At 40.2% G+C, this 20,008-nt stretch overlaps 1 protein-coding gene across 2 annotated transcripts in view; it reads left to right on the top strand.

Moving 5' to 3' along the window:
* ZNF318 (zinc finger protein 318) overlaps positions 1-10,959 on the top strand; it is a 29,377-nt gene extending 18,418 nt beyond the window's left edge. For both annotated transcript variants that reach the window (XM_064414833.1, XM_064414834.1), the window contains exons 7-10: positions 2,121-2,324; positions 2,797-2,896; positions 3,904-4,022; positions 4,404-10,959. In XM_064414833.1, the coding sequence (XP_064270903.1) occupies positions 2,121-2,324; positions 2,797-2,896; positions 3,904-4,022; positions 4,404-7,094 (3,114 nt within the window). In that variant the 3' untranslated portion in view covers positions 7,095-10,959. The remainder of the gene's footprint in view (positions 1-2,120; positions 2,325-2,796; positions 2,897-3,903; positions 4,023-4,403) is intronic.
* Positions 10,960-20,008: the final 9,049 nt, after the last annotated feature.

The raw sequence follows: 20,008 nt of genomic DNA, 5'->3' as shown, positions 1-20,008 counted from the left end.
CTGGGATAACCCTGCTTGAGCACGGAGGTTGGACCACATGACCCACTGTGGTCCCTTCCAACCTTACACATTTTGTGATTCTGGATTTCCTCCAAAGCCACTCAAATCTGTTTATCCTGTAAAATTTTCCTTATGCTTTATTGTGGTCTGAGAACTCATTAGGTAACTTTAATTTATAGACTTGCTTTTGGTTTTTTTTTGTTGTTTCTTGAAACATTTCTGAAGTTTACTGTTCACTTACTTTAACAAATCGTTTGCTTCAGTCACCACTTCATAAAACTGAAGTAGACAAAAATGTTAAGTCCTACATTGCATTAAGGTATATTGTTTTCTTTTCTTGAGATATGGCACATGTGAATATATTTCTCATTATTTTAATTTGCATTGTCTGTGTTGTCCAAACCTGTAATGACTTGATTTCCTTTTCATAGTTCCTTATTTTAACATGGAAAATTGTGAGTTCTGGACAGGAACATTTAATATTTTCATACATGTGTAGGCACATAGGACACAGCCTTCACATTGTAGTTCTGATTAACTTTTTCTCATGAAAAGAAAGATGGTGCTGGCCTTTCAACACTGACATTGGTTGACTCTGCCAACCTGAGGGCAAAAGCCTTTGCCTTTCTGCTTATTTGCAAGGCACCTTGTAGTCCCTTGCTGCTGATCCTGTGTCTGTGTGTTGTAGTTACACAGTCAGTGCAGAGGTGAAGCCAGTGTTGCTGTGCTAAACAGGCAGATCACCCTGTCTGGGCTCTAAATAGTAGCAAATTATAAAGGCATCTTTGAGCTGGGGTAATGCACAAACTGGAGTTAAGAGTGGGCTGTCACCTGTCTCTCTGAGAAGCATTGTCTTTTTAAAGTTTTGATTGAGATAGTATTTTTATAGATGTATGTCTATAAATAACATAAACATTGATGCTTGTGTGACATTGTGAACATCCTTCCATGCACATCCTGCAGATCATAAGCTGATCTCATTGTTCAAGAGAATGTCTGCTATGTTCTTGCTGACAGAATACGTGCAAATATTCCTGGGGTCACTTCTTATTCTGCTACCAAGAACTAGATTATATTGGGATATGGATATCTGTGGGGTGCATAGTGGCCTGGCTGTCTCTTCATTCTTTGATTTACATGTGCATGTTGTGGGGGGTGGTGTTAAGGAATTTAACGTAAGGCAGATGTTATTTGACAATTTTGAATCTGCTTGAATAAATTTGTTCAGTGCTCGTAGTGAATAACTTGGAAATCATGCAACCAACTCGAGTCTGCTAAATTAACATGCTGTTCTTTCCAAAGTGCCGTGAAAAATGGTAATATGATGGACTTTATGCCATTGAAAACATAACTCAGAACTCAAAATACATCTAGTACTATTGTAATCTAAATTACGAGGGCTCATTCATGGTATATTTCAGATAATATTTGTTTTGCTACAAGTTTAATTTAGTATTAATTTTGGATAGAGTCCTGAAATGTCTGTATATCAATATATGGCGTCTTTCTGTACAGATCAATGTAAGTGCAAATATCACATGTTTAAATCACAAGATCCTTCACCCTGTATACTTAGGTAATTAACAAAACACCATATTTCTTTTATTATTAAACAATAAGTTTTCTGGAGAATTTAGGAACACTCAAATAATCTGATAAAACTGATGGAGTTAAATACTTTTAGTCACCTGATTTTTCTTCCTTTTCCATTCTGCTTTCATCCAAACTACTTTTACAGTAATTTCTGAATGCCTCTAGGGGAACTATTTGAGGTCTTCTGGGCACTGTTTGGCTAGTATGGTAAATTTGAACTGTTATGTGAAACCAATAAAGTGGGAAAGGGTGCATGCCAAGGGAATTTGCTCATTTGGTTCCTTGATTACCTACAACCATCCAGCCATTACATCTGGGACCCTTATTGGAAACTCTTCACTGCAGCCACGCAGCATCTTAGTCGGCAATACCAGCTCTCTGAAACAGTGGAATTAACCTGGGCGCTGAAAAGCAGGTGATATATTTTTTTTGTGTGTATGGCTTCTTCTGGAGGCAGGTTCTGAATTCTAGAGCATTTTGTCTGTCCTGCCTTGTCTTAGAGAAGTGTTTCCTTCTGTTCAATTTAGGAATCAAAAACTCCTAATGAAAAATCGAGAGGTAGAAGCCCGAAGCCAGCAGAATCCTCTTCACAGTCCTCCAAACATCCTTTCCAGTTGGCCAATATTTATGAATATTATGATGCAGGGAACCACTGGTGCAAAGACTGCAATACCATCTGCGGGACCATGTTTGACTTTTTCACACACATGCATAATAAGAAACACAGACAGGTATGTTGCAGGCTTCCTTCACTAAGTGCATTTCATATTGCTCTGAATATTAACACTAAAACATACATCACAGGACTACATTTTACAAGAGAACCTGAAGTAATAACGAACCCAAGAAGTAACTTAGCAAATTATTTTCCCCTAACATTGGACTTGAGCAGTTGTACAGCTACTGGTGTATTCCAAATAGTGTAAATGGGGTCTGTGTTCAGTTTGCTCAGGTTTGTCACTTGTGTTTCACATGTTTACCTATTCTTTGCAGTCATTTACATTTTACACTTTTCACAGGTTATTTTGTCATTGTAAATTGCAAAGTGGGAGGGAAAAGAGAGGAAAATAAGTTGTTGTAAATATTTGCACGTTGATTTTAATGTTCAGTGTTCTAAAAGGATATTAAAAAGGAAAAAGACAAGTGTACTTGCCTTGCTAGTGTAATATATGAGCCTATATACCTCTGTCACTGTGCAAATAGACCCTGGATCCTTACAACAGACCTTGGGCTTCGAAGACCCAGAGCGAGACCAAACAAGAGTCCATAAAACGCATTGATAAGATAACGGTTCCTGCCAAAGGTATGTTAATTTTTATTAACTCGGCTATCATCCCTCTTTGCCCTCCAGCACTTTGTCCCACTTGTTCAGAGAAAGGAATTTTTAAAACTTTGCCTTGGTGTAGGAGCACATATAGATACTGTATTATTAGGAAAAAGGCAAATTATTTAGTTTCTTGACTGTTTTTGTATAAAAGGTCTTGAAGCAGGACTGTAGAAAAGTGTGGTTTCTTCTCTTTTTAGAGATTAGTTTTTTATTTTGATTACCAGTTGTCTTTCGGTGTAGTTCTGAAGTAATTTTTGCCAATATATTAGAATTCAGAGCATGACCACAATAGTTGGCAGTATTTGGGTAGATCTTGCGCAGTATTCCACACAGTCTTGTAGTAGACTTTTCCATTCAGTACATTTTTAGCAGAGGTCTCCCTGAAAATTGACTGATGAGTACTTGTTATAGTGCAGATACAGAGAATCTGAGACAGACATATAGAAGGAACTGTAACTGAGCTGAAATTTAATATAGGATTTAAAATATGAATGTCTAAAAGGCCTGCCAGTGATCAACTCATTTTATTAATCTGTTACATATTTCTTGTAGTGCCCACTAAAGAAAAATCTGCTGTGTCTTAGATAACTGTTGCAGGTTCTGTGACACAAGGATGCAGTCTTGCTGAACTTCAACAAAAATAATTGTGTTCTGTTTAATAAGCTAGATATTTAGTATTTGAGCAGACTATACCAGAAAGATGGAAAATAGATCAAGGCTGTAGGAAATGTTAACCTACTTGAATACTCAATTACCTTAATACCATGAAGAGCACTTTAATCTTGAACCATAGTAATAAACTTCTTCACTTTGCATGTTTGTTCCTGGTAGTGGTGGTTCCTATGTAACTGCAAGGAGAGCAGCATTTACTGTTCCAAAAAGAACATTACTGGAAGTTTTGCTGTTGTTCTTTGACCAACTTTGTTAAGAGCTTGGCATGTATTAGGTTTTGTTTCTCTGATAATTTTCTTTGGCCTTTTCAGGCTCTGAGTTTCTGATTCCCATCACTGGATATTATTGCCAGCTCTGTCATGAATTTTTTGGAGATCAGATCTCAGCAGAGCAGCATGTGAAAAGTCATCCCCACAATGAGAAGTATAAGGTTGGTAACTGATGTACTAGGAAAGAGACATTCCCTACCTTAGCTTCTGCTTGTTCAGTCTTCCTTGCCTGAAGAATGACATTTAACTCCTTGGAATACATGTATTAAGTTATCTTCACTACATTCTACTGAACTAAATAAGTGTAACTTCCCACTACACCAGTACATAGAGATATTTTATCTGCATGAAGCTGAAAGTGACAGCACTGCTGCAAGCAGTTTATAGTACCTCAGTTTCTTGGCAGGAAGAAGTTCCCTGTTCTCTTAGCATTGAGATGGCACTTACTGAGCAAGTCAAAACTGTCAGAGAGCTGCATTTATTTATTTATTTTTCATGGAAATGAAAAATGGTGGCTAAAATGTTGCTGATTATTTCCACAGAAACACATAGATGAAAACCCACTCTATGAAGAGAGGAGAAATCTGGACCGTCAGGCTGGATTGGCTGTAGTTCTGGAAACAGAGCGCCGGCGGCAAAATGAGCTGAAACGGAAACTGGTTGAGAAACAGAAGGAAGAGAAGGATGAGAAAACCCCAAAAATAATAAAGAAGGAGGAAGTAAAGAGCATCCCAGAGTCAGGAGAAGGGAATAATGAAACTCAAGGCAAAATGGATTCTTCTGGGCGAAAAATGGGTATCACAGTAAAGCTAAAGAAGGAAGAGAAGACAGAGGAGAAAAAAGAAGAAAAGAAAGAGGAATTGAAAAAGGAATCACCAAGCCAGACCTCCTTTGGGAAATTCAGCTGGAAAAAGACTGAGAGAGAGGATAAAACTCCAGGAGCTATTCCAAAGGAAGAGAATACAGAAGGAAACAAAGAGGAGAACAAATGTCAGCCCGTGAAATCCCATATCAAGCCCATTGAAATCAAGCTGTCTGGGAAAACTGTTATTCCACACACGAGCCCATGGATACCAGTTGTTTCCACTCCGACACCAACAAAAATTCTCCCCAATCTACCAGTCCCCACCATGATTTTCAGGAAGTCTACTACTGCAACAGTTAGTAAACCACCACCTCTGAACACCTTTTTATCCATAAAATCCTCTGGAACTACCACCAAACCACTGCCAGTGGTAAAAGAAACAAATGCAGATCTTCTACTGCCTCCGGATATCATATCAAAAGCTTTTGGAGGAGAAGAAGTAATTTTAAAAGGCTCAGAAGAGGATTTGAAAGCAGCAGAGAAAAATGAGTCTTCTCAGACTGCAGAGAAACCTCCTCCACCTCATCCTCCCCCAGCAGTCCAGCCAGCAGCTGTCATCCCTGCAGATGAAGTAGCTCCAGGTGTGTCTGAAAGTGAACAGACAATGTTGGCAACGCCTGTGAGACCACCACCACCTTCAACTACTTTCAGTGAACAAGCAAAAAAGATAGAGAAACGAAATTCTTGCTTGGCCACAGCCAATGCTAAAGATCTCTATGATATTTTCTACAGTAGTGGTGGAAAGGGTTCAGCTGACAGCAAGCTTGCAAGTTCTGCGCTTCCAAATGGAGAAAACCCTAACTTGACAAAACCTGCAGATTTATCTGCAAATCACAGAACAAATAGTAGCTCATCCTCGTTGAAGGAGGATTCTGAGAATGTGGATTCCTCACAGTGCAATAATCAAGTGACAGGGAGTTTGGTTCCTGTTGAAAATCAGGCTGAAATGAACAAGAAATCACTTCAGTCTCCCCTGTCAGAAATTTCAGTCACAGAATTACCAGAAAAAAACCCTGTTTCTGGTATCCAGATGCCTGCAAAAATTGGGCGTGTTGATACAGGAGGTGGAGAGCAGGCAGGCAGTCTGGAATTCTGTGATCTACAGAAAACTGAGGTCCAAGAGAAGGTTGGACAGGAAGATGGAAATAAAACTCCAGTTACAAACACAAATATTCCTGGTACCTTGGAGACAGAGACAAAAAACTGGGAAATAAAAGCAGTAAAGCCTAAGCATAGCCTACATGCAAAGACTTTGTTACCTGAGACACAGAACAAAATTAAAAGTTTGGGAAATTCCCATTTGGTAAATGTAAATGATAACTGTAGAACTCACTCAGAAACTGATAGTCCAGACTTGCTCTGGGGCAATTCTAGAACTAGTAATGGAAAAGAACAGATAGTCACAACTCATTCTGGTTCTGATGAGGTTGATGCTTCAGAATTGATAGAGGGACAGACAGAAACTAAAAGTACTCTATTAGAAACTCAAGAAAAAGTTCAACCTAAACCTTCAGGCCATATAGTGTTAGATAACCAAACCCAGAAGCAGGGAGTTGAACGGTTAGTCAGTACCTGCTCAAACATTGCTGAACTCAGATCCAATCTGGAATTAGCAGCTGAAAATGAAAAAAAGTCATTAGGACACACTGGGTCTGATGCAAGATTAGATAATTTTCTTTTCAAGAGACCATCAGAGGATGTGAAACACATCAAGATTCCCTCCCAGAAAGCAGAGCTTGAGTTGAAAAGCACTGATTTCAGTTTGGGAGACAACAAGGTAAAACATGAATGTTTCAGCATCCTTTCAGAAGGACTTTTAAAGGAAAATACAGAAGAAGTCACAAAAGTAGAAACTATTGCGTCCATTAAGCTAGAGTCTAGTAAACTTAAAAAACTGGGCATTGAAAGAACAGTGAATGAAACAGAGATTAGTGATATTGTTACATTGACTTCTGGTAGTTGTGAAGATAAAATTTGCACACGGATTTCTCAGAAACCTATGCTGCAGCCTGGATCACAGACCTCAAATAGTGACACTACAGAAGTGGTCATGCCAGTTCTAGAAATGCAGGGCATTTCACCCACGTCTGAGGTACGTGTGCAAGTGAAGGACAGCAAAGATGGCACTGTTGAAATGCTGTCACTAAGTTGTGACAGAGGCAGCACAGAAAGTCAGGCTTCTGGGTGCGTGCAAACTTTAATGCCTGGGCTCAAAGAAACACATGGGAAGGTGGGTGGCTCAGGAGGCAAGGGAATGTGCACCATCCAGAGCAAGAAGACTGAGCAAACAGAAGCTCCTGACGGTAGTTTGGAAGCTACGGTGAATTCAGGAATTGCTGAAAACATAGCAGAAAGCCCAATGGGTTGAAGTAAACCCAGCCAGTCCCAATATTTGAGGAGCCAGAGCTGGGATTATGTATATGGTTTTTGTTTGTTTTTCTTTTTGTTCCAGCTGAGATTTTTGGGTGTATTTTGCATTCTGTGGTAGGACTTGACTAAAGTGAAACGTAAGTCATCAGAAGGCAGTCACATACTTTATTCTGTATATAATTAATTGTGTAAAATGTTTTTTCATGTGAATTTTGTTGCCAATTTCTTTTCTACACTCTGCTATTAAAATGGAATCTCGTTTATAATGCGTGCGTCTTCTTTATTTTGGGGGCTTTATTCTTTGACCATTCCTGGGTGATTTCCAGCTCACCCAGTTTGTGTCAGTAGCACCGTGAGTAGCCCAGCTGCTGAGACAAGCTCAAGAACAGCAATTTAGAACTGAGGAAATGGAGACTTGCAGAAGACCTAAACTGAAAATTTCTTTGAACTGTAATGCATGGGTTTGTTTACTTTTGTTGTTTGAAATGCAAGAATGTGTTTAGAGTTGATTTTGTTTGTCTGTTTATCTGTCTCTGTGCTTTGTAATTGCTGTTGTATTACATCTGTACTTAAGGTGTTTCACTGTATTGTATAAGCACATGTATGGATGCCACATCACTAAGCGAGGGGAGAAAATCTGTCCCGCCTGGCTTTTGGAGAAGAAAACTAATCGGTAAGGCTCTGTGGCCTGACACCTGGACCAGACATATTGAGGTCACTTACATGATTTGAAATGGGCTTTCTTTCATTTTATTGTGATCCAGTAACTATTTGTGTTAAATCATTTAGCAGCTGACCAGCTCTGAAGAAGTAGAAGATCAGAACCCTGGTGTCAGGAATTGGACTCGCTTCATGTGATACAGACACATGCATGCCTACCCTGAATGGTCCTTGAGCTATTGAGTGTGATGGTTCTCATTTGTATAGCTTGTTAAAGAGTAAAGTATTAAATGTGTTTCCTTGGATAAATATAACATTTTTATTTGTAAATTGTTTAAAAAATAAACATATGGAGGTGAACAAGGCTTTCTTCTTGGTTTTCTTTTTTTCCTTAACTCAGTAAAAGTGGTTTTCTTTCAATTAGTTTCTGACTCCTGTAGTAGTTGATGAAATTGAGAAACTGTAGGGGATGAAGATACTCAACAGTTAGCCTGCTCAATAAAAACCAGTTAATTCCCAGCTGAAGTCAATGGAAGGACTACTGTCAACATCATCAGTGGAAGTCTGTTTGAAGTCCTGAACCCTGTGTAAAACCAGAGGTGGGGCATCAGGGAGGGACCCCAGAAGAGCTTGAATTTCTGTAATCACTACCTGCACATGGACCTCTGGAGAACGCAAAATCACCATTTCTCTTTGTTTGCCGTGACTGTGTGTGAAGAAGGTATGAAATGTTTCTCAGAGTCTTACGGTGTTTTCATAGCAGAAATGTAAGAACTGTCTAAGTTGAATTTGGAAATCTAGTATAAATGGTCAAGTCAACAGTAAAAAAGGTAATTAAGAAGGGAAGAGAGTTTTGAGAAAATCTCTTTGAGCTGGTTTTATGATAAGCAGTTACTGCATTGAATATAGGAAGTCTTTGTTAGTATTGTTGCCCTACTTTTATCAGATAGCTGATTGACTGTCAAAACCAAAGCAAGCAAGGTTTGACATGCTTTGATAGTTTAAAATGGAGTTGGGCAATGAGTAGAGATTGCGTAAATCCTGATTTATAAAAAACTCCTTTGTAGTTTCTTCTTGGTTTTCTCCTGTATTTTTTATCATATACTTGAGTTTGTTTGTTTGCATGTGACAGATAAATTTTCCCCCATGTTTTCTTTCCAATTTTTTCAGTAAAATGCTTGGTCTCTTATAAATCCACAGAGGAGGAGGGGAATTGATTTTCTTACCTGTCTTGTATTGAGAGATACAAGTGCAGGGAAGGGAAATATTAAAGGGAAGGCTGAATTTTTCTAGAATTCTGCACTTTAGATAGTGCTGTTTTGAAGTACACACATGCTTTCTGGTTAGTTTCCTTCTGCAGATTGGTTTTCATGAAGGTTTCAGTGCATACAGTGGCAAACAGTAATCTGGACAGTCTTCTTCAGACAACCTTATTCAATGCTGTGTTATCTGTGTGGAACTTAATTTTAAAAGTTAACTTTATTTTTGGGGAAAGGACAATATAATTCTGTTATCCTTGTTCTGTGCTCTGCAGTTGCTTCTACAAGTAATGGTAGTGGTCAGTGCTGAACATGAATGGTGAGGAGCTAGCCAAGGGCAAGCAAGAACTTTGCAAAGGTGAAACTGGAAGTTGTCACCCCATATATGTCTAAAGCTTTCCAGAATCTGAACTTTCCTGTGGTCTAAATTAAATGCTACTTCTCTTCATGCCCTTTAATCTATCCGTGAGAGGAGGTAGGGCTCTTTACTCCTGGAAGGAAGATTAACTCGGTCTCTTTTGGGGAAGAAGTAATCCTTGAACGTCTGGAATGGACAAGAACGTAATGGGTGGTGTAGGTGATGACATCTAGGCAGATTGGCAGACAAGAGGCATTTGAGACTGTAATTTCATGGAATGGCATGTATTTTTATTTATGTATTTTTTTCTTTCTTTTTTTTTTCCTGTTTTTTTTTTCCCCCTGTGGTTTCCAGAGGCTTGCAGTAAATGATTTATCCACTGTACTCGTTCCCTGTGCTGGCAGAGCTGTAGCATAGTGCACTGACTGGGAAGCCAAATTTCTAGGCTGGCCTTCGACTCTTCCAGATCCTCAGGAGGAGGGGTGAGTTAATGGGGATTTACTTGTCTGTTTGAATGGTGCAATACATTACCTCTCCTTCCTGACATGCTTCTCCAAAAACTGCATAAAGCATAAGAAGTTACCTTTTTCCTGGTTTTCAGAAACCTTCTGATAGGAAGGAATCAAATGTAGTTTGAATGTTTCTATCTTTACACTACTTCAAACCAGGCACAAATACCTAGTAAATTTAAAGAACAGTGGACTAACTCTTAAATAATTTGATGCTGTAACCTTTAGTTTGACATGGTGAAGGCTGGTCCTTTCTCCTGGATTAAGTTTGTTGGAACACCAAGCTTGATTAAGAAGGAGTGGGAGAAGAGACATAGAAAAGCTGCAGTCATCCTATCAATTTGTTTTAAGGCCAGGTGGATTTTTAATTCTTCTGCCAGTCTCTTTGAATGTACATTTGGAAAGGAGAAGAAACCTTCAAATGTTTTAGGCAAAACACAGCAATTTTTCTTGGGGTAGTCTTTTGAGTAGGTAAACCTTGCTTCTAGCTTGCTGGAATCTTGTCTTTGACTAAGTTTTAACTAAGCAGTAGATAGGCTTTTGGGGGGATTTTTTGTTTGGTTTAGAATTTTAAATAGCATGTGAGCAAGGAAGAAATGTAGCAACCATCATTCTGTTAGTAAATTTTTTCCAAATGTATTTGTGCTCTAGTGGTAAAAAGTATAAGTAGTAGATTAAGATGTAAGGTCTCTGCTGTTCGGCAGAATCATCATCATGTTTCTGGAATCATCATCCCTGGAAGTGTTCAACAGACACGTGGATGTGACACTTGGGGACATGTGTCAGTGGTGAACTCAATGGTGCTGGGTTAATGGTTGGACTCAGTGATCTTAGAAGTCTTTTCCAATCTTTGTAGTTTTATGATTCCTTAATTTTTGCCAAGGGTGGAAATAAATGCCTAATTCTTATCTAAGAGAAGCTTCACAAAGAAATTAAATTTTGTCATGGAAACAGTAGGAAATGTGGGCAAAGGTGAATTATTTTTTTATCCTGGTAAACTCCAAACAGTTTTTAGAAATACCTATGAAAGTAAGTGATGATAGCAGAAGATAAAAAAAAAAAAAACAAAAAACACAACCATCCACCAAACCAGTGCATCCCAAAGCATGACAAAACTATATTTCATTAGTGCGGAGGGCAAGAGAAGTCACCAGACAGGTTTTGATGTGGCACCTGATGTAATACTGTGCTGGTTTATTATTCTCTCAGAGCATTACAAGAGGTTAAAGGGGGCAAAATCATTCTCTGAGACAGACCTCAGTCCTTTTGTGCCTGATGCACAGTATGTGCAAACAGCCTACGTGCCAGCAGTGTGGGAGTACAAAGCAGCCATAAAATTTATTTGACTTGACTCCTCTGCTTGTGTCTGGCATGAAAAAGAAGAGGGAGAAGCAAGTTCTGGTTGCTAGACTATCCTTTCTGTCAGCTCTTTTCAGACAATATGGACGTATTCATGTTTGTAACCAACTTGAGCAGAATAACACAGCTGCAGACTGTTACATTCTGCCTTAGAGCAGAAATCCAAGGCTCCACAGTTTGAATTAGTTTCTGGATTTTGTTTTCTCATCCCACCTCCACCTCTTCTTGGGCTGTCATCTTGCTTGATGAGAAGGCTGATGACCGTATGTTAGCAGTTCTAGGCTCTGGTAAAATGAGTCAAGCTGCTGCTACAATTCCCATGAAGCTGTCCATCAATGTGGATGCAGAGAGCAGAGCCATTAGAATTGGTTGGACAGGTGGTGGAGAATAGCTGAACACCTGTGGGAAATAAAACCTGAATCAGAGCTGCTTCAAGGCAAGCATTATTCCCTTTTCCAGCAGCCTGACTGAAGAATCTTCATTTTACAGACAGTAGAGTATACAAGGTAATGTTTTAAATTCTTAATCAAATACCATTTTTGTTCAAGAAGCTGCTTTTGTGGGGGAGTTTCAGCCAGCACCTAAGAAACACTGAAATATTATGAGCCATTTGTGTTACCACCCTGTTTAATTTGCTTACAAACTTTAGATGGATGTGGAAACAAAATAACACTTTAGAAGCCATGGTAGCTGTGATGCATGAAATAGCCCTGTAATAGCTATCTGGTAAAGAAATTATAGGCATGGTCTTCATATCAGATCTCACATTAAGCTGTATTCATATCCTGTCAGAGATTAAAAAAAAAAACAGGAATTAAATGTAAGTGCCAATAATTAGATGAGAGGAGTCTTGTAGCTAGGCACCTGCAAGATGGGTATATCATGCTTGATTAGTGGGGGGAAAAGAAAAGTCCATTAGCAAAGGAATATCTGTCAGTGCATTTTCTCTTAAAAACTGAAGGCTAAATGCAATTAAACCCATTTAATATGTTGTTTTCCAGGTACTGTTTAAACTTCATGTCCTCTACAAGTTAGTTTCACATGTTATATTGCTTTACCAAGGTGAGGGAATGGTTCAAAACCAGTGTATCCCTGTCGTGTCCAAGCCAGGGTTACAAAGGTAATTCACACTTCTATTGTATGTATTCAGTGGAATGAAGTCATGCAATGGATTCACTTTGGCTGTGTGTAAAAAACATCCCATATTTGCATTGCTAGAGCCCTTCATCATTCACTTTTGATCTGTCTGGCATTTGATACAAGATACAGGCACGACAACCTGTCTCAAGCTGCTACAAGGTCTACAGAAGAGAGATCATCCAAGATAGTGAGTGTAATTACTTCTCCAAGAGTTGAATTTGTGCGTCAGAATACAAGAAAGGCTTAAAGTTTGAAGGTTTATTTCAGGTTTGTAAGATAAAACCTAATGCTTTATATGTTTAACATCCTAGACTAAAGCATCAAATACATGGCTTTTAGTTATCCTACTTCTTACAAATCCCTTCTCCCAGTGAACTGTCTATCTTCACAGTGTGTTCATTGACAGCTGTTTTCATTTTGTATTCCCTGAAGGTGGGGTAAGTGAAGTTCTTGTTAATAATACATCCCTTGGGGTGGATTAGAGTGAAATGACACTAAATTACCAGTGTTTATAAACATACATATATATTTATATATATATGCCAGGTTTTTTTCAGAATAATTTGGTTGCAAAGGATGGGAGGTATGTAGGTTTGATTACTATCTGTAGAAATATAACAATACAGACACGTAAAAATAACATGTAAGAAAATGTAAAAAGAAAAGAAAAAAGAGAGAGGACAGGTGAAAGCCTCAGAAATTAGTTTGAGGGCACTTTGGGGGTCTCTGTGGTTTATGACACCTTCTAAGACATGACAGCAGATTTTATGCTCTGTCTTGAGGGATGAACACCTTCAGGCCTATGTGTGAATGTCCCAGTGCTTCCCCAGCTACCCCACTTCCAGAGGGTCTTTTTATCAGCCTTGTCCCTTATCTGGCTCAAACCTCATCTGTAGCCCCCTCTGCACCTGGGCTGTGATGATGCACATCACAGCAAAAGCACCCAAGTGGCTCATGGTTTGAGTCATTGTCCACTAACATTTCAGTCTAGCAGCTTGCCAAATTCCTCCCAGACCAGCTGTTTAGCTATTGAAGGGTTTTGATGCAGAGGGGAGGGAAACAATTAAAAGGGCCTAAGATTTGGGATTTTAACAGTCAAACCCACCAGATGCTCCAGCAAGTGGGATTTTAGAATGAACTTATTTTGCTGTAAAAAATCTTTGCCTCTTTGTCTCTTGATTACTTTCCACAGGAGCTAAGAAAATGTTATCTTGAATTGCCAGACTTCTGGAAACCTGTTCTGAGAAGGTGAGTGGAGATTTGCATGACTGGAATGGTGTCTTCTGCACCTCTCTTTGAAGGGCACATTCTTTTTCTTCTAATTAATGTGACTAATCAGTGAAACTTTCTCTGTATTCTTACTGGTAAACCTGCTGGTCATGGGTATTTCTCTAATTTAAGTTCTTTTGCCAGCATCCAAGAAGACTCTGTATGTGTGGATTCCTTTCTCTCGATTAAGTAGTGTTATTTTAAAAACAAACATTAAACTTTTATGAAATTATATAGATTCCTGAGTGTTTTTTGTTTAAAAATTATTCTCTAAAGAGGATTTAAAAAGTTCAGGCTACTATGAGGTATTAATAGTGGCAAGAGAGTGTGCTGGATTCTGAAGCTTCTTGATTCATAGGACCTTTAGAGGCCTTTCTGTATCCCTTGGAAAAGCTGCTTAAAGTAGGGGAAAAGGCTTTTTAAAGCTCCTGTCTCTATACTTAATTTGGAATCTTGCAGCTATTTTTGATCTTAGCTACCCTGTTAAATTATTCATGCAAACTTCTTTGTCATGTGTTCACAGAAGTGCCTTGTTAACTCTTGTCACAAGTATTTCATCTCAGGGGAAGTGGTGTTGTGTTTCACCAACAAAAATATCCTGACAGCAGCTGCCAGGCATGTAAAATAATAAAGACAGCCCGCGCTTATTTTTTTTCCCCAAAGATTTATTATAACTGTTGATTTTTCTTGAAAATAATGTGTGAGAGATCACTTTACAGTGTGTAGGTAGACTCATCCTGCTTTATCTATGACTAAACCCCCACAAACTAGCTTGTTGCTGCTGCTCAGGGAAGAACATTTTAGAAATTCTTATTTTTGCCACACAAATTTCACACAGCCAGTCATACCCATCAGTGTAATCCTAAGTATTGAATTGTCAGCTCTTAGCTTGTTGTGTTTTAGATCCACTTTCTCCTTCCTTAATTGCTGCTGCAGAGGCTGACTGGTGAACTAATTACCGTAGCATTGACATCCTTTGGCTAACAGAGGTGAATCCTGAATCCAGGGGTGGATTCAAACAGCCTGCCTAGAAGGGATTGCTTGTACTTGAATCATAATTAAAACATCTGGCTGCTGTAGAAAATATTAAGGAACATGGTCTGTACAGCTATTGAAAAAATTATTTGACACACAAAGGCTGCATTTTAACCATGTTCTTTAGCAGAAATTACCTCCTGCCTGCAGTAGAAGTGTTGGTTGGAGTTGATAAACCTGGTAGCCCAATAGAAGTGAAGCTGCCTGCATCTTTGTCTCACCAGGTCCAGGCAGCATGAGGGCTGTGTGTGTACTCCCAGTAGGCACACAAACACACCTCTGTGTGTGCACATGGCCAGCCACACAGGCAAACACATGTAAAACCAGAAAACTCAGAAAACAGCACTTCTGCAAAGCAATGCCATAATCTTCTTCTCCTCTCTGGAATGAAGGTCTGCAGTGGAACATCCAGAGAAGACATACAGCATGGGCCTCCTTAGTAACAGGACAGATGCTCATTTATCCAGTAGCCAGCCCTGGATCCTTGTTCCCTCCAGATGCAGATACTTGATCATGTGTCTTAGTTTGGAAAGAGAGGTGTCTGCTAAGGAAGGCAGGAGCCTCCCCTGAAATGGAAAATGTAAACCACCTCCCTCTGAATTGTTATAAAATTGAAATTAAGGGGCTCTCGAGCAAAAATATGGGAGCAGGAATAACAGTTCTTTATTAGGGAAGAAAATGATAAAATAAACAATGCAGTAAACCAAAACAACATTGACAGAGTCAGAACATGACCTGACACCCTGTTGGTCAGGGTGCTGGTAGCAGTCCAATTGGAATTGTGGCTGCAGTCCTCCTGGAGTAGCAGTGTGGTTCTGTTGGAGTAGAGATCCTGTAGAAAAGGGTGTGGTCTTCCTCTGAAGATCGAGTGGAAGAGGCAGCTGTTCCTCTGGGAAATCCAGTGGAGAAGCCGTGTCGGTGCTCCAGATGTCAAGATTATATCCAGGTAGGAATGCTTGACTCCTCCCTCTGGGCAGAGCATCTCCCAATGGGATGCTGTGGTCCTTATCAGTTGTGCATTGGCATTCAATAGCCTGTTAGCAGCAGATGTCTCCCTGGAGGGAGGATTGGTTGTGTTAGAGATAATGAAAACTGCCCACTTAACAGAAGACAACTGCCATACAGATGGCAAATAGAATAGAATTTGCTTGGCAATCCAGGACATTATGGAAGACCTCAAGGCTCACTGCCCCGCTCAGCTTGCTGGCAGCCCCAAAGAGGCACCCACAGCCTGGATCCACTCCATGACCAGCCTTGGGCAGGCCCGCTGCCCTGGCACCCTCTGGTCTCTGATCCTCTCAGGCAGAACCCATGGCACAGCAGCAAAGACTGAAGAAATTCCGGAGAGCTGAAAGTAGTCAGAGGGTGGGTGAGTGGTAGGGGAAGTGTCATTTGTCATTGTCCTGCTCTTGGTCTTTCATGGGATCTGGTTTCCTTCAGTACTACCAGCAGGCCAACCAGAGCATGCTCTGAGCCAGAGCTGGCATTCCTCAATACCTGGCAAATCCAGCTGGCAGACAGTAGGCTTTTAGCTGTAGCACAGTGGCTGGATTCTTTTGTATCCAGACACTGAAGAAACTGCAGCATCCTCATCCTCAGAGAAATCAGTAAAAAAATCGATTTTGATACAAAAGTGCTTAACAGCACTTTACCACTCTGCACTTGGTAACACTCATGTGTGTTTCATGCTGTTCTGCAAGTACAGATTTCATATTTCACGGGATTTTTGACAATCACAGAGCCAACCTGAGGCGGGGCAGGACCTGAGGTGGGGTGGTGTAAACCATGTGGAAAGAATTGGTTTGTAATGAAATAAAGCCTGCCTTAGAGTTGTTGTTTTTGGCTAGCTTTCCTATGGAAGTGAGGTTTAAGCCATCAGGGTGTGTCTTCAGTGACCTGGGCAAGTTCAACAAGCCTCCTCCACACTGATGACAGGTTCTTTCGGTGCAAAGCTGAAGGAGGGGCTGCAGCCTTACTTTATTAGCTGTGAGAGAATGTGCACAGGAGGAAGTCGTTTATCTTCAGTCAGAGCTCACAGCATCTCAAACACCAAAACCAATCACAAAAGGCAAGTACACAGGAAACCAATTGTCTTTGTTTAATGACAACTGGCATCCAAGCAGTGGAGCACCTCACACCTCTCAGAATAAATATATTTGGGCAGCAGAGCCTCAGGCTGTGCATGGGCTGCCAACTTCCTTAACCTGTATGTAACAGCCTGGGAGCACCTGACCAATATCCACCACACACATCCCCATCCCTCCAGGGCTCAAGGGGCTGGGAGGGGTTTGCAGGGCTCCCATGGAGATGACAGCAGCAGTCTGGGCTAGTCTTCTTCCCATAGGAGAAACCAGCCTAGATGGCTTTTCCAGTGGTGGCACAGTGCAGGGAGTCATGTATGGCTCCAGCCAGGACATGGCAGTCAAGCTGCCTGAGGGACATTGGACTCCCAGTCCTCCAGCTCTCTGTGAGTGAGGGCAGGGAGAGAAGTAGGTGTAACAAACCTACCCCAGCGAGAGAACAACCCAAGGAGAGCTGAACTCAGTTCTGCAGCTTGACAGGTCTGCAGAGCCTTGTGTAGCCTAAGGAAATCTATCCCAGTTACAGCCCTTCCCTGAGCCAAAAGCCCAAGTGGCTCCTGCTTTTCAGAAGTAATCTGTCTGCAGAGCTCTGGATCTCACTGTGCAACAGCAAACTGCTGAAGACAATATTATTTTGTTCAAGAAGCACTTGTACTCAAAAACTGTCCAGTATCAAAATTAATTTCTTCCAGGGGGGCCAGGATGCTGCACAGTGGCCATTCACACCTCCCATGCCTCCAAAATTTGCATGATGAAACTATGTTGGTAGGAAAATAAAAAATCATGACTGATAAGAGACAATGACAAAGCAAAGCTCTCATCCCTGTACCCAGGAGAAAATTGTAGCTGCAGGTTAGTATCACACCTTCCAACTGTTCTCCCCTGCCACAAGATCCTTGTTTTCCAAGAAACTGCTGGTCCTCACAGCACAGAAGGGACATTAAAGCAGTTATGGAGCTGAGTGATACGGACTGGAGAAGATGCCCTCCAAACTGTCCCTGCCCTGCAGTGTTGGCACAACTGAGCCCAAGAGAGAAATACATTTATTTGTTTCACAAGGCAGATGTCATCTGCTGGGTGCCAAGATGATTATGACCCTTCTGTGCCAATGCTTATCTGAGCAGTAAATGTAAGATGACAGCAAATGTCCTCCTGAAATTAGCACAAAATCCTCACTTCTCCACATGTGCAGATTCAGGAGTGGACTCAGGAACAGTGTCAATGTGACAAAAGGAATTATTTCATGTACTGCTTGCTCCTGTGAATGCTTTTAAACCCTATATTTAGGGCAAGAAAAAAGAAGGCTCAGAAATAAGGGCTAAACATTCTCATGACCACAAGCAGCAGCAGCAGCTGAGCAGGGTCAGGCTGTGGATGTAGTGCCCAGCTTTGTGCACTTCCACCTGTGCAAGCGAGGAATCATTACATAAAATCAATCATTACATTAAAACAAACAACAAAAAACAAACCAAAAACAAAACAACAAAAAAAACCCCCAAAGCACAATAACAAAACCAAAACCAAACAGAACCCCCCAATTAACCAAACAAGCAAAAGGCTGCAAGCTTTCAGCAGCAGTGTTGAATTTGTGAGGAAACCCACCCAGGCAAGGCTCCCAAGCACAACACCTGAGATGCTTTGAATGGAAAATGAATGGACTAAAGGAAAATCAGGTAATTCTCACAGGACAGCAGTGACGAGGCAGCTTGCCAGAAGCCTTTATTTCTTTTCTTTTTAATAAATTTAAACGTGCTGTGGCTATGCTGTACTAACCACCATACAGCCAGAAGCAAATACACAAAGCAGAACACCAATATTATTCCCTTGACATTAAGATTTTAGTCTTAAGGAGGCAATTTTCCTCCAAATGTGTAGATTGACATGTCTTTAGTAGTAGAACTGGTGACTAAGATCCCTGCTTTTTATTCTCCTACCTATCTTGAGGCTACAAGATCCTTCATATTTTGACTGCTGCTTTTCTTCTTTGTGCCTGACAAGAGCAGTTTCATGAAGAACATTGTGAAAAATGCGTATTTTATGACTGGCTTTTTGCAAATATTAAAATTATATGTGGTATGTTAGAAAGTTATGCTGTATTAATTCTCTTAAGTAATGTGTTGAATATAGTTTTAGGTTATAACATAATGTTAAAACAGAAATGTAAGATACTCTTTAACTAGCTCAAGAAAGAGATGAGATAACCAAGAAATTCCTTGCACAGAGATAACAGCGACAAGCCCCAAGAAAAGAAATACTGCCTCATTATCAGAAAAGACAAACTTTCTTCCACCTCCTTTTCTTTGAGGTGCCAAGAGGATTAAGGAGGAAAGCTGACAATAACCAGAGAAATCCCTAGTTTGAAAGGAATGTATGCATCATGTATGAGACATATGAATATGCAAGAGGCTGTTGCTTTTAAGGGTTAATCCTCTGTTAGCGAGCCGTGCTTTTTTTTAGGAAAGCACCTGAACGTTCAAATTCTTTGCCTTTATTGTCCTTTATTGTCCTAACTCTGATTGTCCAAATTCTTATTGCTCTAATTTGTATTACTATTTTTATAACCATTTGATCACTATTAAACCTTTAAAATTTTAAAACAAGTGATTGGCGTATTGCACAACATGACTCCCCTCCTGCAGCACCAGCTCACATCATTTTTGGCACGAGTGCTTTTGGCTTTCCCTAGCATGGCATTAACCATCCCAACACATCCTTTTATCCTTCCAGGGCTGCTGTGTCCCCAGGATTATCCCCTCTGGCCCCATACCTGAGCTGGCTTTCCTACCGATGTGTGAAAAACGCCAATCACTTGTTTTTAAAATGTTAAAAGTTGAATAATAATAAAATGGTTATAAAGATAGTAATAAATTTAGGGTAATAAAGATTCGGACAATTAGGACAATGCAAGACAATAAAAACAAAGAGTTATGGACAGTCCAGGTACCTTTTTCTGGGCAAAATAAGCCCGAAAAAGGACCCACGTTAACAGAGGATTAACCCTTAAAAGCAATAGCCTGTTGCATATTCATACATCTCATACACGATGCATAACTTCCATTCAAACACAGGATTCTGTCTGGTCACTGTCAACTTCTTCCTCTTAATCCTGATGGCAGCATCTCCATGGCTGAGCGAGGCAGGAAGAAGTTGGTTTCTTCTGATAAGGGAGCAATAAATTCTTTTTCTCTGAAAGATTTAAGTGTCCTGTGGTTGCTGTCTCGGTGGGAGTACCTCATTCCTCT

The sequence above is a fragment of the Passer domesticus genome, chromosome 3 (assembly GCF_036417665.1).
Source record: "Passer domesticus isolate bPasDom1 chromosome 3, bPasDom1.hap1, whole genome shotgun sequence".
NCBI classification, from domain to species: Eukaryota; Metazoa; Chordata; class Aves; order Passeriformes; family Passeridae; genus Passer; species Passer domesticus.
Note: the sequence above shows the minus strand (reverse complement) of the source record. Positions and strands in the feature narration are given on the sequence as shown.